Source organism: Trematomus bernacchii, unplaced genomic scaffold (assembly GCF_902827165.1).
Source record: "Trematomus bernacchii unplaced genomic scaffold, fTreBer1.1, whole genome shotgun sequence".
Taxonomy (NCBI): Eukaryota; Metazoa; Chordata; class Actinopteri; order Perciformes; family Nototheniidae; genus Trematomus; species Trematomus bernacchii.
Genome location: NW_022987571.1, coordinates 1,480,606 through 1,498,824, shown reverse-complemented (window position 1 = coordinate 1,498,824; position 18,219 = coordinate 1,480,606). Strand labels below are relative to the sequence as shown.

At 39.5% G+C, this 18,219-nt stretch overlaps 1 protein-coding gene across 1 annotated transcript in view; it reads right to left on the bottom strand.

Moving 5' to 3' along the window:
* LOC117479225 (glutamate receptor ionotropic, kainate 5-like) overlaps positions 1-18,219 on the bottom strand; it is a 154,017-nt gene that overhangs the window by 94,654 nt on the left and 41,144 nt on the right. Inside the window, 2 exon segments of the mRNA XM_034126249.1 lie at positions 3,294-3,347; positions 5,104-5,282. Of these exon segments, the coding sequence (XP_033982140.1) occupies positions 3,294-3,347; positions 5,104-5,282 (233 nt within the window).

Genomic DNA, 18,219 nt, shown 5'->3' with positions numbered 1-18,219 from the left:
CTTATATACTAACAAAGGACTTATATACTAACAAAGGACTGGTTTATCTAAAGCCTGTTGAGTAGCACTTGAAATGTTTTGGCTCTATGAAACCTAATGTACTTATATGATTCTGTTTTCTTCAAGTTTATATCTTCTTGGTCGAATGCACTTATTGTAAGTCGCTTTGGATAAAAGCGTCAGCTAAATGCAATGTAATGTACATTAATGGGAAACCTACATGTTTGAGCACCCTCTATGAAACGTCAAGCTACCCCACAGCACCCCCAAAAGAAGATCTCTGGCGTTGCCATGTGGACTAAGCCCCTAATGTTTCCAGGTCCAGGAAACGCCCCTGGGGTTAGGGTTAGTACACTTCTTTCCTATGTTTGTTTCACGTCTGCCTTTGCCTAAGGGTAACACATTGATGTCAGTCTAACCTTGACTGCTTCTGTCTGTCAGGCGTGAACATTGTGTTCTTAAGGTCTAAAAACATGTGATCAAATGGCAACCAGCTCTAAAAAGTTAAATCAATGAAGTGCTTGAACTCATTAATTGAATTTTAATAGACCATAAAACAGCATATTCTTTAAGGTTTGGCTCCCTTCTGATCGACAGTTTGCTATCACAGATTTGGGTTCTGCAGTCTCCTCTTACTTTATTCCTTTTATTGTGAGTTGTCACTTCATAACAGTGTTTGGTGAAATGTGATGCACCTAAAAGTATCTTGTTCTGCCTTCCGTTGATCTCTACGCTCTTGTGACACTTCTGGATTCATAAATCCAGGATGTTGACAGTGGAATAACAATCTGAAAAAAGTGTTTTGGGGTGTTCCCTCTCCTATAGTGTGTTCTATAGGTTTTTATGCATGTAAATGGTCTGCAAAGGCTAAAATCCCTGTGTTCTCTCTTCCACAAACTAAGTGGTTGACCAATCACAACAGAGCCGGCCAGCTAACCAATCAGAGCAGACTGGGCTCTGGTTTCAGACAGAGGGTGAAAAGAGGTGCTGCAGTATGAGAAAAATAAAGAGCTTTTTGAACATTAAAGCATGGAGACATGTCCCAGTAGAGACACTACATACTGATATGAACTTGAAAATGAGCAGAATATGACGTCTTTAAGCTTAAAATTGGTCATCAACCAATCACATAAAGGTAACAACATCCACCTATATACAGTCTAAGGATGTGATTCTACAGTAAGTGACCCCGCCTAGTGTAGCGAGTATACAGATATGCCAAAAACTTTTTAACTTACATTTAACTAAATGGTAACATTCACATTTTCCGGAGGTTACCAATTGTTACAGTTTAGGTTTAGCATTCAGCATTAACAGGCGATACAGTTGAGGCTGATGGGAAGGTCTTAAGTTGCAGGTACAGCTCATAAACATAAGTATTGGACACATTGTGTTCTGATTATGGCGCTGGATGTAAAATCAAGATATTTTAATCTGGACCATAAATGCGCCAACTGATAAACAGACCGGCACACGGTACCAAATAAATAAAGAAGGTCCAGATGGCAGCAGTCTGGAGGAAATGTGTGATCCTGAAGTTAATTAGATGACATTTAATGAACTTAATCTAATGTTTGCTTTGACCCTCATTACACACGGCTTATGGTCTTACTTGGAAGCCACATTCTCATTCATTTTCTGCCTCAGCTCAGCTGCTGCTGCTGAGAGCGCTGAAACGGAACCAGAGACGAGCTGTAAAACCTGGAGCCCAGGATCATTTACTGCCAATGTAACACTTTGTTATTTAAATGACTTAAATGCCATATCAGGCTTGATGAATGACCTTCTTTTTTTTAACCTATTCGTCTACTTTAGTATGTTGTCTCTTGTCTGTATTGTTTAAAAAAAAGTATTTGCATTTTTAGGAAATAATTTGATTACAAGGCATACAAAACAAAACAAACACTTAGATGAATAAAATAACTACATAACAGTCCACAAATCAGAAAAAGGGGAGAAAATACAAATTGATAATAACTTATAAGGTTTAGGTAATGTTTAGCTTTCACATAATGGACACGACATTAATACTCATACGTACATTAATTGTCCCTTCTTACCACGTCATTGTAAGTGTTTTATGTTTTATCCTTCCCATCTTTCATCAAAGATATGAACTTGGTTACTGATTCTCCATTCAATGAATTTCATTTACTAGATTCTTCCATTTTGAGTTATTATCTGTTTATCAATTCCTTGTAATTTCTTTAATAATTGCTATTCTTAGTACCAGAAATAAGTAGGAATCTAAGCCTGTTTTCCAAAGTAATACAATTAGTGGGTTCTTGTTTAGAGGAAAGCCAAAGATATTTGACATGTCTCTGTTTCCTGCCTGCTGTTTTCAAATCCTTTCTACATTTATACGTCTCTCAGCCAAACGTCCCCCTCCAGTCCGTCAGCAGAGCGTGTTTAATACAAAGTGAGTGGTAGGTCGCAGACACTGCTGCAGGTGAATATGCTCCGGAGGTCTTTAAGTTGGGGGAGTCATTTTCATTTTGGTCCATAACCAGGGTTCTGCTGGGGGGGGCAGACCCTCACTCTGCCCTTGGTCTGCAGGCACAGTGTGGAGTGCCCTTGCGAACAGTGCCATTAAATGATGTGGCACTTATATGTTTCGAGTTCGAGACAAGTTATTATCCATTCCAGGTCTTTTTCACGACAAGGGCACGACAGCAGACGTTGAAATGATAATGATCAGAAAGCAGCTTGCATGTCTGATGAAGAGGGAAGTCTGCTGTGTGCAGGCGGAAGTGAGTGAGGAGGAGAAATAGTTTCAGGATGTGATCAAACCTGATTCAATATCATTGCAAGCAACTCAAATCTTGACTCAATATTAAGTGAGTCAAAACCTGATTCATATAATTAAAGTTAGCCAAAACTTGAGTCAGTGTTATTACAGTGAGACAAAAACTGATTAAGTGTCAAAACAGTGAGACAAAAACGAATTCAGTATAACTAAAGTGAGTTAAAGCCTGATTCAGTTTCATTAAAGTGACTCAAAACCAGATTCAATATCAAAACAGTGAATTCAAACCTGATTCAGCCTTCACAACAGCCTTGAAGGTGTCAAAAGATGAGTTAAGTACAGTACATACAAAAAATTGTAATATTAGGATAAGGAAGAAAAAAAAGAGTAATATCATGGTGATTGTGAAGACGTGAAACAGATCTAATTTGCTCACTACACAACGTGCACACATTCATATTTAAAAGCCACGAACAAGTGCTTTATGCATAATATCTGACCTTTAATGGAGGACAAGTGCTACATGATGGATGAACAGAGCTCTTACCATGGTGGTGAGGATGTACTTGTAGAAGGCTGACGTCATCCCCAGCTCGTTCGCCTGCAGGTTCGCAGAGCGGGAAAAGAAGAAAGAATAGTGTCAGCGCTGAGGAACACAATATTTAACCTATCTGAAGAAACTCACAGTAAAGAAACCCATCTGTCTCATATTCCAACCCGGCTCACTGAACCTTTACTCTGACAGCGTGGTACGGAGCTCCCTGATTCTTTAATAATATGAAGCACTGATAATGCCTCACAGTACAAATACAGGATCTGTCAGTGGAGAAAAACTGTTCAGAAAGAGACTGTTAATGAAAGAGACTTAGTTTGTTTAATGTGTGAGGTCTTCTGGGTTAAATCTGTCAAAAAAAGACATGTAGACATCATCATCGTTGTGAGTTTATGTGGCTATATGTGACCCAGTATCCTCTATTCTAAAATTGTCTAGCAGCACGTGACTCGCTGCATGCATTAAAACAATTTACTTCCATCTTCTCAGTCAATAAATTGGAGGAAGACTCAATGTTCAATGTTATTGATTCTTAAATTGAACAACTGTCACAAAAAACAACTTCCCCCGTAGGATAAAGTATTTCTGATTCTGATATGTTCAGGAAAAGGTTGTGGTTTAGCTTAAAAATAACTAAATAAGTGGTGTAATTAAGGTATGGAAGTTACGTGACAATAATTCAACTCTGGTATAACATGGGACATTAACAGCGGCTCCTGGATGAAAGACTGCTGTTTTTTATGCAGAATGACCAATATTATGAACATATTTATAATATACAGTATACACAAGTATTCATGTTGCACTAGCAGTGAGCAGTCACAGCCTTAATAATAACAGAGAGATCTTCAAACTATAAGTGGAATGCAGGCTTGGTAGAGACAGTTTCTACAGTTAGCTAGGGAAGTTCAATAAAACCAAAACGTCCTGTCACCATAACGACTGAACAGGTTGAGTCAGACTCATAAACCTTTACAAACCACCTTTCTATTTCAATAGATGTAAATCATGTGACCGTACAATTAAACATTAGAAACAACACTACTTGGTTTACTCAGTTTACTTGAGACAAAACAACGTGGTCACAGTTAAGGAAAAGATAAACAGGTGACCGTTCCAATGAACAGCTGTGAAGGCTGTGAAGGCTACCATCATTATAACCACTGCTGTAAAAATGGAATTGCATTAATAAAAAAAAAGAAACTGTGATTAACCATGATTAATTGCTCCTCCTCTGTGATCGCCCTCTGTGTAATGTGTGCGACACAGGGCATATTCTCTCTGCTGCTATCATACTGCAGCTCTATCTGTTTTCCAGACTTCAGGAAACTGGCACATGCTTCATCAAAATGCCTTTTCTCCATTCTTACAACATTTAAAGCTAACGAGTGCAGTCTTTGTCATGGATCAGGGGTGCTGTTACACTGAGGTTACTGCTTACTAATGTCCAGTGGTCTCCATTTGCTTTCTTCTCACTGCTATACAATTCATGGTAAACATTTGTGCTGGAAATACGGGAGGGAGTTGGGGTCAAACTTGGTATTATAAATAAATAGCGTTAGTTGTTGTCAGCCAACCATTGTTAATGTTGACAGGCCTAGTGATGTCATAACATGTGACACAGACATAACATGTTGTTGTTACCTACTGATGTAGTGACATCCATAACTTAATTCAACCTTTTGGTTTCTCAATGGCCATGAACAAATCTATCACCTTTTGCTCCAGTCATACCAACAAGCACAATTGTACCTAATAAGCTACTACTTTAAAACGTAATAACGGCGAGCCTTTGAGGCCCCACCTTTCTGAGGATGTGGTAGGAGATGGAGGCGTTGGCGTCGATGATGATGGTGGCCACTTTGTCATCACGGATCTCCTTCAGCAGGGGGGTGGGGTCCAGGCTGTCGTCCAGCATTCGCACTGACAGCGTCTCCCTGGAGATGAGGAAGCGGTGGACCAGCTCCTCCAATCGCAGCAGGCCTACAGGTGGAGTCAGGAAACATGGATTCATGGTTAAAACTGTTGAAACTTTAGAACTGCTAAAATTACTTTATTAAAGGGCCCATGTCATGCTTTTCCGGTTATTACCCGTCCCCTTGTGTGTTATGAAGGTTTTTATGCATGTAAACGGTGTGCAGAGTCAAAACCCTCAAAGTACACCCTGTAGGGAGTACAACTCTAACACAGAAAATACCTCCCCCAAAACGCCTCGTTGGAGATGCGTCACTGTCCATTTGATTCTTCCATTTAGTTCCGGGTACGGCATGATGTCAAGCCGTACCCGGAACGAAATGGACCAATCCGTGGAGCCGTTACGTAAGATAGTGTGTGAGAAAGATTTTGAACTTTACACAATTCTAAAATGTCCAGAAGGGGAAAACAGTGGGTTAGAGCTTCCAGTAAATGAAACGGAGCAATATTCATCATCATAAACAACCAATCTTTTTTTGTCTTTTGTCCTTATTATACAGTAATAATATAAACCATTTTATTTCATCCAAGGTTCTAACATTACATAAAATAACCCCCCTTCATTTATATTGTTTGGACAACTATAAAGTATTTAAGAGACCTTATTTAACCACCTCACTTCAAACAACAATATGAAATCCAACAAAATGTAATCTGCTTAATGAAAACAAACTCCATGGTACAGCTCACAGAGTGGTGCAGGAATGAGTCCTAAAACACGGAAATACATTTGACCATTCCGGTTCCCACATCGCAAAGTCAATTGTTTGTTGAACATGTTTGTGGTCATATGCTTGAAATAAAGTCTGTGGTTAACACAAGCTTAAAGGGGACCTATCATGCAAAATGCACTTTTGTACGTCTTTTATACATGAATATGTGTCCCCGGTGTTCCAGGGAACTCACCAAGTGTCAGAAAACACAACCCTCTCTATTGTCCTCCATACCCAAATCTCTAAAAAAGGGGCTGCAACGGATCTGATAAAAACTGATCCAGATTTGAACACTTCACTGACGTCACAGAAGTGGCGCTACGGCTATTGGGCCAACTCTCCACCTATCAGGGGAATGTGGGGTTGGGCCACGGCCGGCCATTGCCGCTCGAAAGCGCTGGAGACGCTGTAGTACATATGCCAGGCCTGTAAGTGGCGCTGTAGTCTCCCACAAAAGCAGTGAAGAAGACTTCCCACGCATGGTTGCTATGGTTACCCTTCTGTTTATTCTCCGCTGTGGCTTTTTTTCTCCCTCCCCGAGGCAAGCGTTTGCTCCTTCTGCTGCATTAATTCAATGCAATCCCTCCCCGTCGAGGCAAGCACTGTAATTCTCTCCGGTTAGTCCACCAGCAGATGACAAACACCCACCTCTCCGCCTCTTCCAAGGAACGAGGGGACCGTGCGGCAGAGTTTCAGTTAGATTTTCTTTCGCCGGTCAAGATGTCTGTTAAAGTTTAAATCTTCCGGACAAAATTAGAAAAGTGCCGGTCAAAGGTCTTCTTTGTTATTTATTGAGCTTTAAAACAAATTAATAACGACTCTATATAATCATATAATAAAACACGGAGGACGGAGATCTATTTTTCTCCCCCTCTTCTGACTTCATCAGAGCACGGCGTGGTCAGCAAAAGGGGTGGCTGGGGCCTGAGGATGGATAAATGCAACACATTCTCACTCCCAACTCGTCCTATCGTGACGTTATGTCAGGATCCCTTGGCGTCACTATCAAACACAGTGGGGGCCCTAAAGCGTCGATTTTCAACTACCAGGGAGTCCCATTGACTTGCATAGACCTCCCTGAACATTGGTAATAGACGAGTTGGGATCGCGGAGAAATGCTCTCCGCAGACCCATTCTCACAGCGTTATCAACCTTTTTCTTACTCAATATCAAGCCACACTTATTGTTTTTACTTCTTTATTTTAAATTGTATAATGTCGGACTTTTGTTGCCGTCAGTTAGGGGGAGATTAGGGGCTCAGAATACTGAAATCTGTATTGTTTCATCGTTTTTTCCTTCTAATTTTGTATTCTTTTCTAAACTACACACTGTTATTTACTCAACAATAAGACACAATTATCCTTGTGTTTATTTATTTGTTTGATTGTATAATGTCGGACTTTTGGAGTCCGTCAGGACCGAGGGTCTGAGCAGCTCATTCGAACACAGGAAGCTGTATTTTCAAAATAATAGTTAATTTCTTTTTTTAAAAACACTTTCTTTATTGTTTTAGCATATATAGACAACATTTAAGACAGTAGACAAACATCCACAATACATAACAAAATGAAATACATTACAAGTCACATAAATAAAATAAATACATCAAATGCACTTCACAAACACGTGGGTAGGTAAGTAAGGAAATATACAAACATGTAGGCAGATATGAAAGGCTTTTATCCTTCTCCCAGCAGAGGAACATTAATCATCTCCAGTTTGCTGACCCAGAGTACTCTCTAGATCTGCATGTTCCAGATAGTTAAGGAAAGGGCCCCATACTTTTTTTACTTTAGTTCTTGTTTTCCTTTAATTGAATAGGTTATTTTCTCTAATGAGACACATGCAGACAGTTCTTTTAGCCATTTGCCAATACTTGGACTGTTAAAAAATGTCCATGAAAATGCTATCATGCGTTTTGCCGGTAGCAGACATAAATTAAAAAAGATTTGCTCTCTCTTCCTTATGTTGTGTTCTTTTGGGTAACACCCTAACAAAAAAACTTGGGCTCCATGAGTAACTGCAATGATCAAATCTCTTCTATCATACATTTGACCTCTTCCCAAAACGTTTTTATCTTGGTACACACCCACACACAATGAACGAATGTTCCCTTAGATCAGGGGGAGATTCCCAGTCGATCGCGAGATGTGTCTAAAAATAGAACAACAATATTCTGTTTTATCGTTAATGTCCTATAACATAATCTTCCTGTGCCAGAATAATGCACTTGAACGCATCAAAGCTTTGTGATTGGCCGGCGTGACCCCATGTGTCGGGGCGTGGCTGGTGGGCAGTGGGCACTAGTTAGCTGACGTTGTCCGTGTCAACAGGAGTGACAGTCCACACACACACACATGACCGCAATTATGGCAGAAGCAAAAGAGCCCAAAATATATAATTTTCACTCCGAGTGGGAGGATGATTATTTTTAGGGATGCTCCGATCGATCAGTCACCGATCGAGATCTGCCGATACTCACTCTCTACCGATCGATCGGTGCTCTCTAAACATGCCGATCGCGAGGGCCGATCGCATGACGTAAAATACATGACACTTTTCTCTGTACGCGGCAAAACAAGCTCGCCAAAATGGCTTCACCGGTCTGGCATTATTTTAAGGTGTCCGAAAAAGACAGTAAAATAGCGGTATGCAACGTGTGTGTGAAGCAGAAATCCTGCAGCTCCACCCGCTGTGACGGACCGGTGAGCGGAGCAGAACACACAAGAGTTAGACCTAACACACTTAGCTATTTTATCTAACTCTGGAACAAGCTAAACTAGTTATACATATGTTTATTCTTCACTGTCGGCCTCACACATTACTGGATCAGTGAGCTGCAGGAGACGATACTGACGGGCTGTCAGGAGAGAGAGAGAGGGGGAGAGAGAGGGGGCGAGAGAGGGGGCGAGAGAGGAAAAGAGAGCGCTTGCTAATTTCTCCCGTGGTATTTTCCAAAGTGAATGTAAACTTGAATAATATACATAATTTGAATGTAATAATTAAGTTGATTGTTGTTTGTGGAAGCTCCAGTGAATGAGCCCCATTAACTGAGTTTTAAATATCACTTTAAATGGAAGATTTAAAGTGATGTTTAAATCTTCCATTTAGGCCCCGCCCACTCGATCGGATCGGCGATCGGTATCGGCAGATACTGATTCCGGCGATCGGCCCCAAAATTGGCGATCGGAGCATCCCTAATTATTTTTGTATCTATTCCAATTCAAAGTCCATCTGTCTCATCTGCAATGCGAGCGTGGCTTTATCGAAGAAGGGTCATTTAGGAGCGGCATTTCAAAACAGTGCACAAACGCTACGAGACGGAATTCCCTCCTAATTCTGCCCTACGCTCCCAAAAGGTGAGGGACCTGAAAGGACAGCTAAATGCACAGCAGTCAATTTTCACCAGGCCCAACAACAAGAGCAAGGCTGCTACCATAGCATCTTATCGTGTCAGTCACGTTCTTGCGAAACACATTAAGTCTTTCAAAGACGGCGAAGTTGTGAAAGAAGCATTCCTGGAGGCTGCCGACGCGCTTTTTGGGGACAGTAAAAATAACAGAAGCATTTCAACAGGTTTGTGATAAAAACTCAAGTTAGATACCGTTATTAATCAGCTGTAAGTTTTAGTTTGTTTGAACTTATTCATTATAATTATTGTACAAAATGGTTTAAGAATGCAAACATTAAGATCTGTTCTGTTTAAATTGATTATAGTTTATTATCAATTCAGGTTAAGAAACTAGTGTTGCTTGCATCCTATTTTAAAGGCATTTCTTTTTATACTCTACTAAAATGCAACAAAAAAAGGGTTTGATTCTATTCATTTAGTCTTTTTTATTGCACTTTGGCAGCAGATTCCTGTGTAGCTTCAGATCTGAGTTGTCTTATTAGTAAGCCTAATTTATACTTTTGTAGCAACACTATTTTTATATAATGGCAAAGAAAGGGTTCAGTCTTTTCTTTTTTTCCTGTATCATATGTGGCAGCACTGTTCAATGTTTCTTGAAAACATGACCCACTGTAGTATGTGACGTGTGAATAAACTCCCAACTCTGTATCAACAACACTGTTGTGTAACTTCAGTTAAATACTTGTATGTGTGTAGATTAGAAAGAGGTAAGATAAAGGATCTGCAGTATTTTATGAAGTATTAATCGTACAAAGGTCAGTTTTATACAAGTAGAAGTGTGTATTTACCTGGTAGTAGGCTGTCAGTAATGGCTACGCCTCTCTATTTGGACTGGTAGATCTCGGCAGACTGGCAACTTTAAAAGTAGCTCTCGGTTCACAAAAGGTTGGGCACCCCTGCCTTAGATTGTCCACATTTAAAACATAAGTCCGGGATATTACCATTAAATCTGTATAGCTTTTCTGGAGTAATATATGTATGCATCAGCCAGTTATATTGTAAGAGCTTAAGACGGGTATTCGCTGTTTGTGATTGAGATTTCTTACAGGCACCTTCCCATTCATCAATTGAAATGTCTTCCTGCAAATCCTCCCTCCAATTCCTAAGTTTAGCTTCGGATGACTCAGGGGAGCCAGATATAAGCAAGTTATAAAGTGCAGAAATTAAGTGTTTCCCCCTAAAGTCTCTAGTGGTGAGTATGGAGGTATAGTTAGTAATTGTTTTTGGTTTGCTCCAATATAGCTTCCAATTTGTAAAATTGGGTGCGTGCGTAGTAATCAGCAGTGAACCGCTTCAACATGTGTATTTCGGTTTATTCACGGCATTCATTTTGTTATTCTACAGTATTGTTGTTTTATAGTTATTTGTTAATGTAACCCAATTTGTGTTCTTTGAAATTGAAAAGGATATTGCATTGTGTTTGTTACTTTCGTTGCAGTTGTATCTTAAGTGTAATTTGGCTTGGCTTCCTATTTGTATGGACATGCTTTTATTTTGAAGGAGAGTTAGCGCTGTTGACAGGAAGTTGTTGTTGCTATGGAAACAACGTGACGGAGATTAACGGAGAAAAGTCATATCTACATATAAAGACGGAGAAAGTAAACGATAACTTTTATGGTTAAGTGGTTAAGCAGAGCTTGAATGAAACACAGAGACCCAGAAGTAAGCTACTTGTACTGTACTGTAGCATATTACTTTCGAATCCATCATTTTTCAAATTATGAATTTCACACATTAAAAAAAAAAAAGACATACATTCTTGGCGGTGCTTAGGGGGTTCTATGGCTATCCAGGGGGGTGCTTCAGCGCCCCCCCTGGCGCCACCACTGTTGCCCAGTAGTACCAGAGAGAATTAGGACACGCAGGGCCCCCTCTATCATAGGGCATATATGAGGGCAGCCTCGTTTGTCGTTCCACAGAAAATTCAAAAATAATTTCCTTAACTTTGAAAATAAGTTTGGAGGAGGAGGCAGGGGGATGTTTTGGAATAGATACAGCAACTTCGGGAGTATGTTCATTTTTAATATATTAATTTTCCAAATTAAAGAGATCGGCATAGGCTTCCATCTATCAATTGTGCTTGTAATTGATTCCATAATAGGATCGTAATTATAATTCACCACATCTGTTATATTGGGCACTATTTTCACAACCAAATATGTAAAATGCTCCGCAACTTTAAACTGGGAGACTGGTGCAGTCGGACTACTTCTCTCTTTGGAGTTTAATAACAATATGGAAGATCTTGAATGATTAATTTTGTAACCGGAAAATTCACCAAATGTTTCTATCACTGCGAGCTAGTTCATGCAGTCAACTCGAGCACCAATGATACATTTACACATGACGCGCCTCGTCTCTCTTACAACCAACCAATCACAGTCTCCTAAACGTGCCGCTCTATTTAAGCTGCCAGGTCTGCCTGCCTCTGCCTCGCTCATGCTGCTGCTGTGTTCACATCGCTGCTGCGTTCATGTTGCTGTTGCTGCTGTGTTCACATCGCTGCTGCGTTCATGTTGCTGCTGCTGCTGCTGTGTTCGTGCCCTTCTGCTGCGTTCACATTGCTACTGCTGCTGTGTTTCATGTTGCTGCTGCTCGCCTGCCCCCCCACCACCCCAGCTTCCACCCCAGCATCCACCTGTAGGCTAAGGGGATAGTTATCTAATCATCACTCAATGTTCTTTGTAAATCTGTGGAGTGATGAGGCCCGAGCCTAGACGCCAAACTCAAACTATATGCTGCTTCTAATAAACATATCAAGAAGCACGTGAGTTGTCTGACTGAACTAATAATACTGGAATTGATCTCTCCAAGAATAATTATAAACAGAAGTGGTGATAGACGACACCCCTGACGGCATCCCTTGTGGATCTTAATTGGTTTCGAGGTTGTATTATTTGTAAGTATTTCTGCCACGGGGTCAGTGTACAACAATTTAACCCATTTACAAAAATTGTTACCATGGTCATTCGACCCTATCGAATGCCTTCTCGGCATCTAAAGACAAGAGAGCAATATCTGGCATTTCCTTTTGACTATGCAGAATGTTCAGTAACCTCCTGACATTATGAAACCCTTGGCGCCCCTTAATAAACCCATTCTGATCTTCCTGAATTATCCCTGGGAGCAGGCCTTCCAGCCTTTTCGCAAGGATTTTACATAACAACTTTACATCCGAGTTAAGGCTTATTGGTCTTAGATTTTCGCATCTATTGCAGGGTTTCCCTTGTTTTGGTAACAATGTAATCAAGGCTTCTCTCAGTAATGGCGGAAGGATTTCATTTTTAAAAGATTCTAACAACATATTTAAGAGGGGAGTTTGTATTTTATATTTAAACTTTTTGTAGATATCTATAGGTAGGCCATCTGGCTTTGCAGCTTTCCCAGATTTCATGTTATCAATTGCATTAGAGATCTCTAATGATAATTCACCTTCCAAGCTAGGTCTGAGTTCTGCTGGGATACTCGGTATATTGAGAGTGTCTAAGAAGTTATTTTGACGCGTCAGATCTGAATTTATGTCAGTCGTATAGATTTTCATAGACATTTTTAAAAGCCTCATTTATTTCTATAGGATCGACTATATTATCTCCCTTATTATTCTGTATTGACGTAATGGATCTTTCAATTTGTAATTGTTTAATGCGCCACGCCACTATCTTTCCAGGCTATGCTCTCTGTCCTTTTATTTAATAAACTTTTGTATACAACAAAACAGAAAAGGGAGTATCCTTTTCATTTTCCATATTAACTTCCATTCTACCTGTCAACAATTAACATCTCAACTTTATATTTGCCAGGATTATTTTAAAGAAATTACCAATCTTCTACCTGCACTCCAATGCAATGAAACAATTACAAAATATATATTATAATAATAATAATAATAATAATAATAATAATAATAATGCAAAATAATAATATTTTCCAAGTAGACGATTTCAAGTTAATAATATCCCATATTCAATCTCCATACCTTCCATTTGAAATGAAAAAAAGAGTAAAAAATAAAGATCATTAGTTAGGGATACAAAAAAATCGTAAATAATAGAATGAACAAATCCCAGATAGTTAAGTAAATAAAATAGGAAATGGGATGAGAATGAGGGATAAATAAAAAGATGGGAATGCAGTCATCTTAGCCTCTTTGCCATATCCTTTTGTGGGAGGGAAAGGTGAAGAGAAAGAGAGATACACTCTCTCTACTCCTTCACTCATCCCCTCCTCAGCTTTTTCATATCCAGTATTTCTTGATTTATCTGAGTATCTTAGTCAGAGGCATCATATAGTGAGTCAACGTCAAGGTGCAGCAGAGTCTGTGTGTGCATTAATCAGTTAGTATAGATCCGTGTTTTTTATTAAAGTTCGTACATCATTTCTATTAGGGCAGATTATGTCCTTTGCATTTTATTTGATTCTTAACTTAAATAAGTCGTAAGGAAAACAATTCCGCTATGCCATATTATTTGACTTAAAGGCTGGCCCACTGCAGTTATATACCCGATTCTTAATCTCAATTTAATAGTTATATGTCCACTCTTACCTCGTCCACACAGAGTGTTGCCGGGTGTCGTAGATAGGTCTTGATATTCATGGTGTGCAATTGTTTTCTTAGCGGCCAGAATTCAGCTCTCTTCGAGCGCAGTTGTCACCACTCTAAAGTTACTTCCATATTTTTTCCCTCTTGACAGCTTCAAGATGTCAAATTTCTTCTGGTAATGGTGCAGCCTAAATATGATGGCCCGAGGGAATTTGGCATTATCTTCTTTAAGGTTCAGACTCCATGTCTCCTCAAAGATTTTAATCAAGAAACGTATCATCGACATACCGTTTTCTTCTTTTTCTGGCACGTTCAGTAGTCTCAAGTTGTTTTGACGGTGTCGGTTTTCCGGCTGATCGATGTATTCTGTAGCTTGCTGCAACTTCCTCTCCAGCTCAGTGACTCGGCATTCCTGCGCGTCTGACTTGTTTCCATAATCGTGCATTTCACTCATCAAACACTCCATTCGTGTGTCGAGAGCATCCACTCTCTTAACTACCAAGTTCAACAATGTGTTTGTTGAAGTTTGAAGTTCAAGAAGTTTGTCCAGTTTTGATTCCAATTCATCAAACCTTGCGTTGTAGGTGGGCCCTCCTCCTGAGGTCGGCATTTTTGTTTGTTGCCTTGTATTCATCAGCTACTTTTAGTGTCTCTTGTGGATTTACCGAAGTGATTTCACCTATACCGAAGTATATTGTAATCACTTTAGGATGTGTCGAGATAATTGTATCGATAGGAACTATTCATCGAGTTTTTATACCATTGTTTTGGCACGCCGTCAGGAGCTCTCAGCCCTTCTCACCTCTCACGCCGCGCATGCTCGTAATAAAATACAGTCCTGGAAAACTGCTAAAAGGATTCATAGTGATATTTCTAAATGTGTATTATTTTAAGTAAGCTCCTTAACCTGTTAAGCCCTGAGCCTGTTTTTCAGGTCTCAGGCTCGAAAATGACATTCCCAGAACAAATGACCATATCTTCCCTTCTAAAAGGTTTAAATGAATAATCTTTTTTCTCAAAGTAATGATAAACCTGTGAGTTGGATGTAGAAAAGTCAGAATCAATATAGATGTTTTTTATTTTAAAGAAAATTCAGATTTTACATAGTAAAAAACTGTAAATTATAGTGTCCGTCCAAAAATTATTTTGTACTTATAGTGAAAACTACCCTTGGATGATGGGTTAGTATACTAAAAGCTTTAGGAATCCAAAGTACAACATATAATAAGTACCCTGTATCAAGATTGATGCAAAACAAGTGACATTTGACCTTTTTAGAGAGATTTAGCAAAAAGAAACCACTTCTGGGGTCATTTGGGTGGATTTTCTATATCTCTGTCCCCCTTGCTCAATTTTGATGGTTGACACCTCTTTCTGACCGTTAGAGCCAATAGAATCGAAGGGGGAGTCCCCCACACACACACGTTGTGAAGAGAAAAGGTGGGGGCTTCACGCATGTAATTTTCAATCAGAGTGAACCTATCTCTAGCTTTGACAGAAATCATTTCAAAGGGACACAGACACATTAGATTAACCTATGGATTAACTTCAGCAGCGTTTTTATCGTTTTAATGCCATTGAAGACCACTTTGGAGAGACTACAGAGCCAAGGTAAACATTTTAGCATTTTTAGCTACCTAGCGTCACCTGTTTTGATGTCCGTTTTTGCTTATAACGTCGCAAATACGTATAATTCAGTGGTAATGTCGGTGTCAATAGATTCTGTGTCACCTCACGATGTGAATCGATGTGTTGGATGTGGTGAAAACATAAATAATAAGGTTTTGTGAGTGATTTTTGGTGCAGTAAGGTATTAGCATTTTTCGCTCGTTGCTAATTCAGAGGCTCAGTGTTAGCATTGTAGGTTTTCTTTTGAAATAAAAAAAAAAATTATCAGTTAGATGAGTTTCTTCCCGTTACATGGATATAAAACATTCATAGTTTTATTAAATGAACATGCCCTCAGACACTGTTTCCTGCAAGATGTTGCGGCAGTGCCCCGGTACCAGGGTCTCTCGGGCTTAACCTGTTACGCACCATCCCCCCGGTACCGGGCGGATAAACGCGTCATTTGCAGGAAACAACGTCTAAGGAATCTTAATATTTAATAAACTATGAATGTTTTATATCCATGTAACGGGAAGAAACTCAGCTAACTGATCTTTTTAAAATTAAAAATTAAAAAAAAAACACAATGCTAACACTCAGCCTCTGAATTAGCCACGAGCGAAAAAATGTAACCTAAAACTGCACCTAAACTCACTCATAACTCCCTTATTACTTATCCTAGATGCACAGCCAACCCCTCGTTTTGCATCTCCTGGAGACACAGAATCTGTGTAAAATACCTCAACACTCAGTGATAAACATTTGCGATGCTATAAACGAAAGCGTACATCATAACATGTGGAGCTAGGTAGCTAGAAACGCTAACATGGCTTACCTTGGTCAAAACTGGTCTTCAATGGCATTAAAACGATAAAAAATTCTGCAGTTAATCCATAGGTTAATCCAATGTGTCTGTGTCCTCTTTGAAATGATTTCTGATAATCAATAAGCAATAAAACTGCTTTTTCGTTTCCAAATGTCAGAGCGAGAGATCGGTCCACTCTGCTGCAAAATTACATGCGCGAAGCCCCCACCATTTGTTTTCACAACGAGTGTGTGTGGGGGCCCCCCCTTCGATTCTATTGGCTCTAACGGTCAGAAAGAGGTGTCAACCATCCAAATCGACCAAGGGGGGCCAGAGATATGGGGAAAAAAACATTTTCACCCAAATCACCTCAGAGGTGGGGTGGTTTTGGCTAAACCTCTCTAAAAAGGTCAAATGTCACTTGTTTTGCATCAATCTTGATACAGGGTACTTATTATATGTTGTACTTTGGATTCCTAAAGCTTTTAGTCTACTAACCCATCATCCAAGGGTAGTTTTCACTATAAGTAAAAAAGAATTTTTGGACGGACACTATAATTTACAGTTTTTTACTAAGTAAAATCTGAATTTTCCTTTAAAATAAAAAACATCTATATTGATTCTGACACTTCTACATCCAACTCACAGATGTAACCTTGCTTTGATAAAATAAATTATTCATATAACCCTTTTAGAAGTTAAGTTGTAATCATTTGTTTTGGGCATGTCATTTTCGAGCCTGAAACATGAAAAACAGGCTTGGTGCTTAACAGGTTAACAGGTTAATGGCTCTTTAAATCTTTCGTGACTTTTTTTTTTTTTTTAACCCTGTGGCTCTTATTAGATTTGTTATTTATGTTTCTTGTCTTTAATGTGAATTAACTCTTATTTTGAAATGAATGAGAGCAACACGTCACATATTACCCGTCATGCCTGGCATGTGCGCTCATAGAGCATGCGCAGTTGAGTTTCCCCTTAAGCCCCGCCCCCCGAGCTCCTGTTCTTGGCTCAGTAGAATGAATGGAGAGAGAAAATAAATCAGGATTCGGCTTTTAGCGCATTTTACAACTTTAAGGACCTAATGATTATAATAAGGGCTATAAAATAGTTCATACTGGGTAGTTTATTCAAAAAATTATCCGCTGATTTACAGACGTCTCTTTCCCAATGTTAGTCAATGGGAAAAAGTATTTCTGGGCCCAGTGACGTCACAGACTGATACGTAAAATGTAGTACCGCCGTTGGCCACTACGAATATTTTTCTTCAGAGTTCTGAGCACTTCCTTGGGGCTTGGTCCTGACGGACTCCAAAAGTCTGACATTATACAATCAAACACATAAATAAACACAAGGATAATTGTGTCTTATTGTTGAGTAAATAACAGTGTGTGGTTTAGAAAATAATACAAAATTAGAAGGAAAAAACGATGAAACAATACAGATTTCAGTATTCTGAGCCCCTAATCTCCCCCTAACTGACGGCAACAAAAGTCCGACATTATACAATTAAAATAAAGAAGTAAAAACAATAAGTGTGGCTTGATATTGAGTAAGAAAAAGGTTGATAACGCTGTGAGAATGGGTCTGCGGAGAGCATTTCTCCGCGATCCCAACTCGTCTATTACCAACGTTCAGGGAGGTCTATGCAAGTCAATGGGACTCCCTGGTAGTTGAAAATCGACGCTTTAGGGCCCCCACTGTGTTTGATAGTGACGCCAAGGGATCCTGACATAACGTCACGATAGGACGAGTTGTGAGTGAGAATGTGTTGATAAATACTGCAAGCAGCCAATTGGGCCAAATTGGGACTAACTATGTGCTCCATCTCGTTTGGGTTTTGTCCGTGAGCTCTTGTATCCTGTTTATCT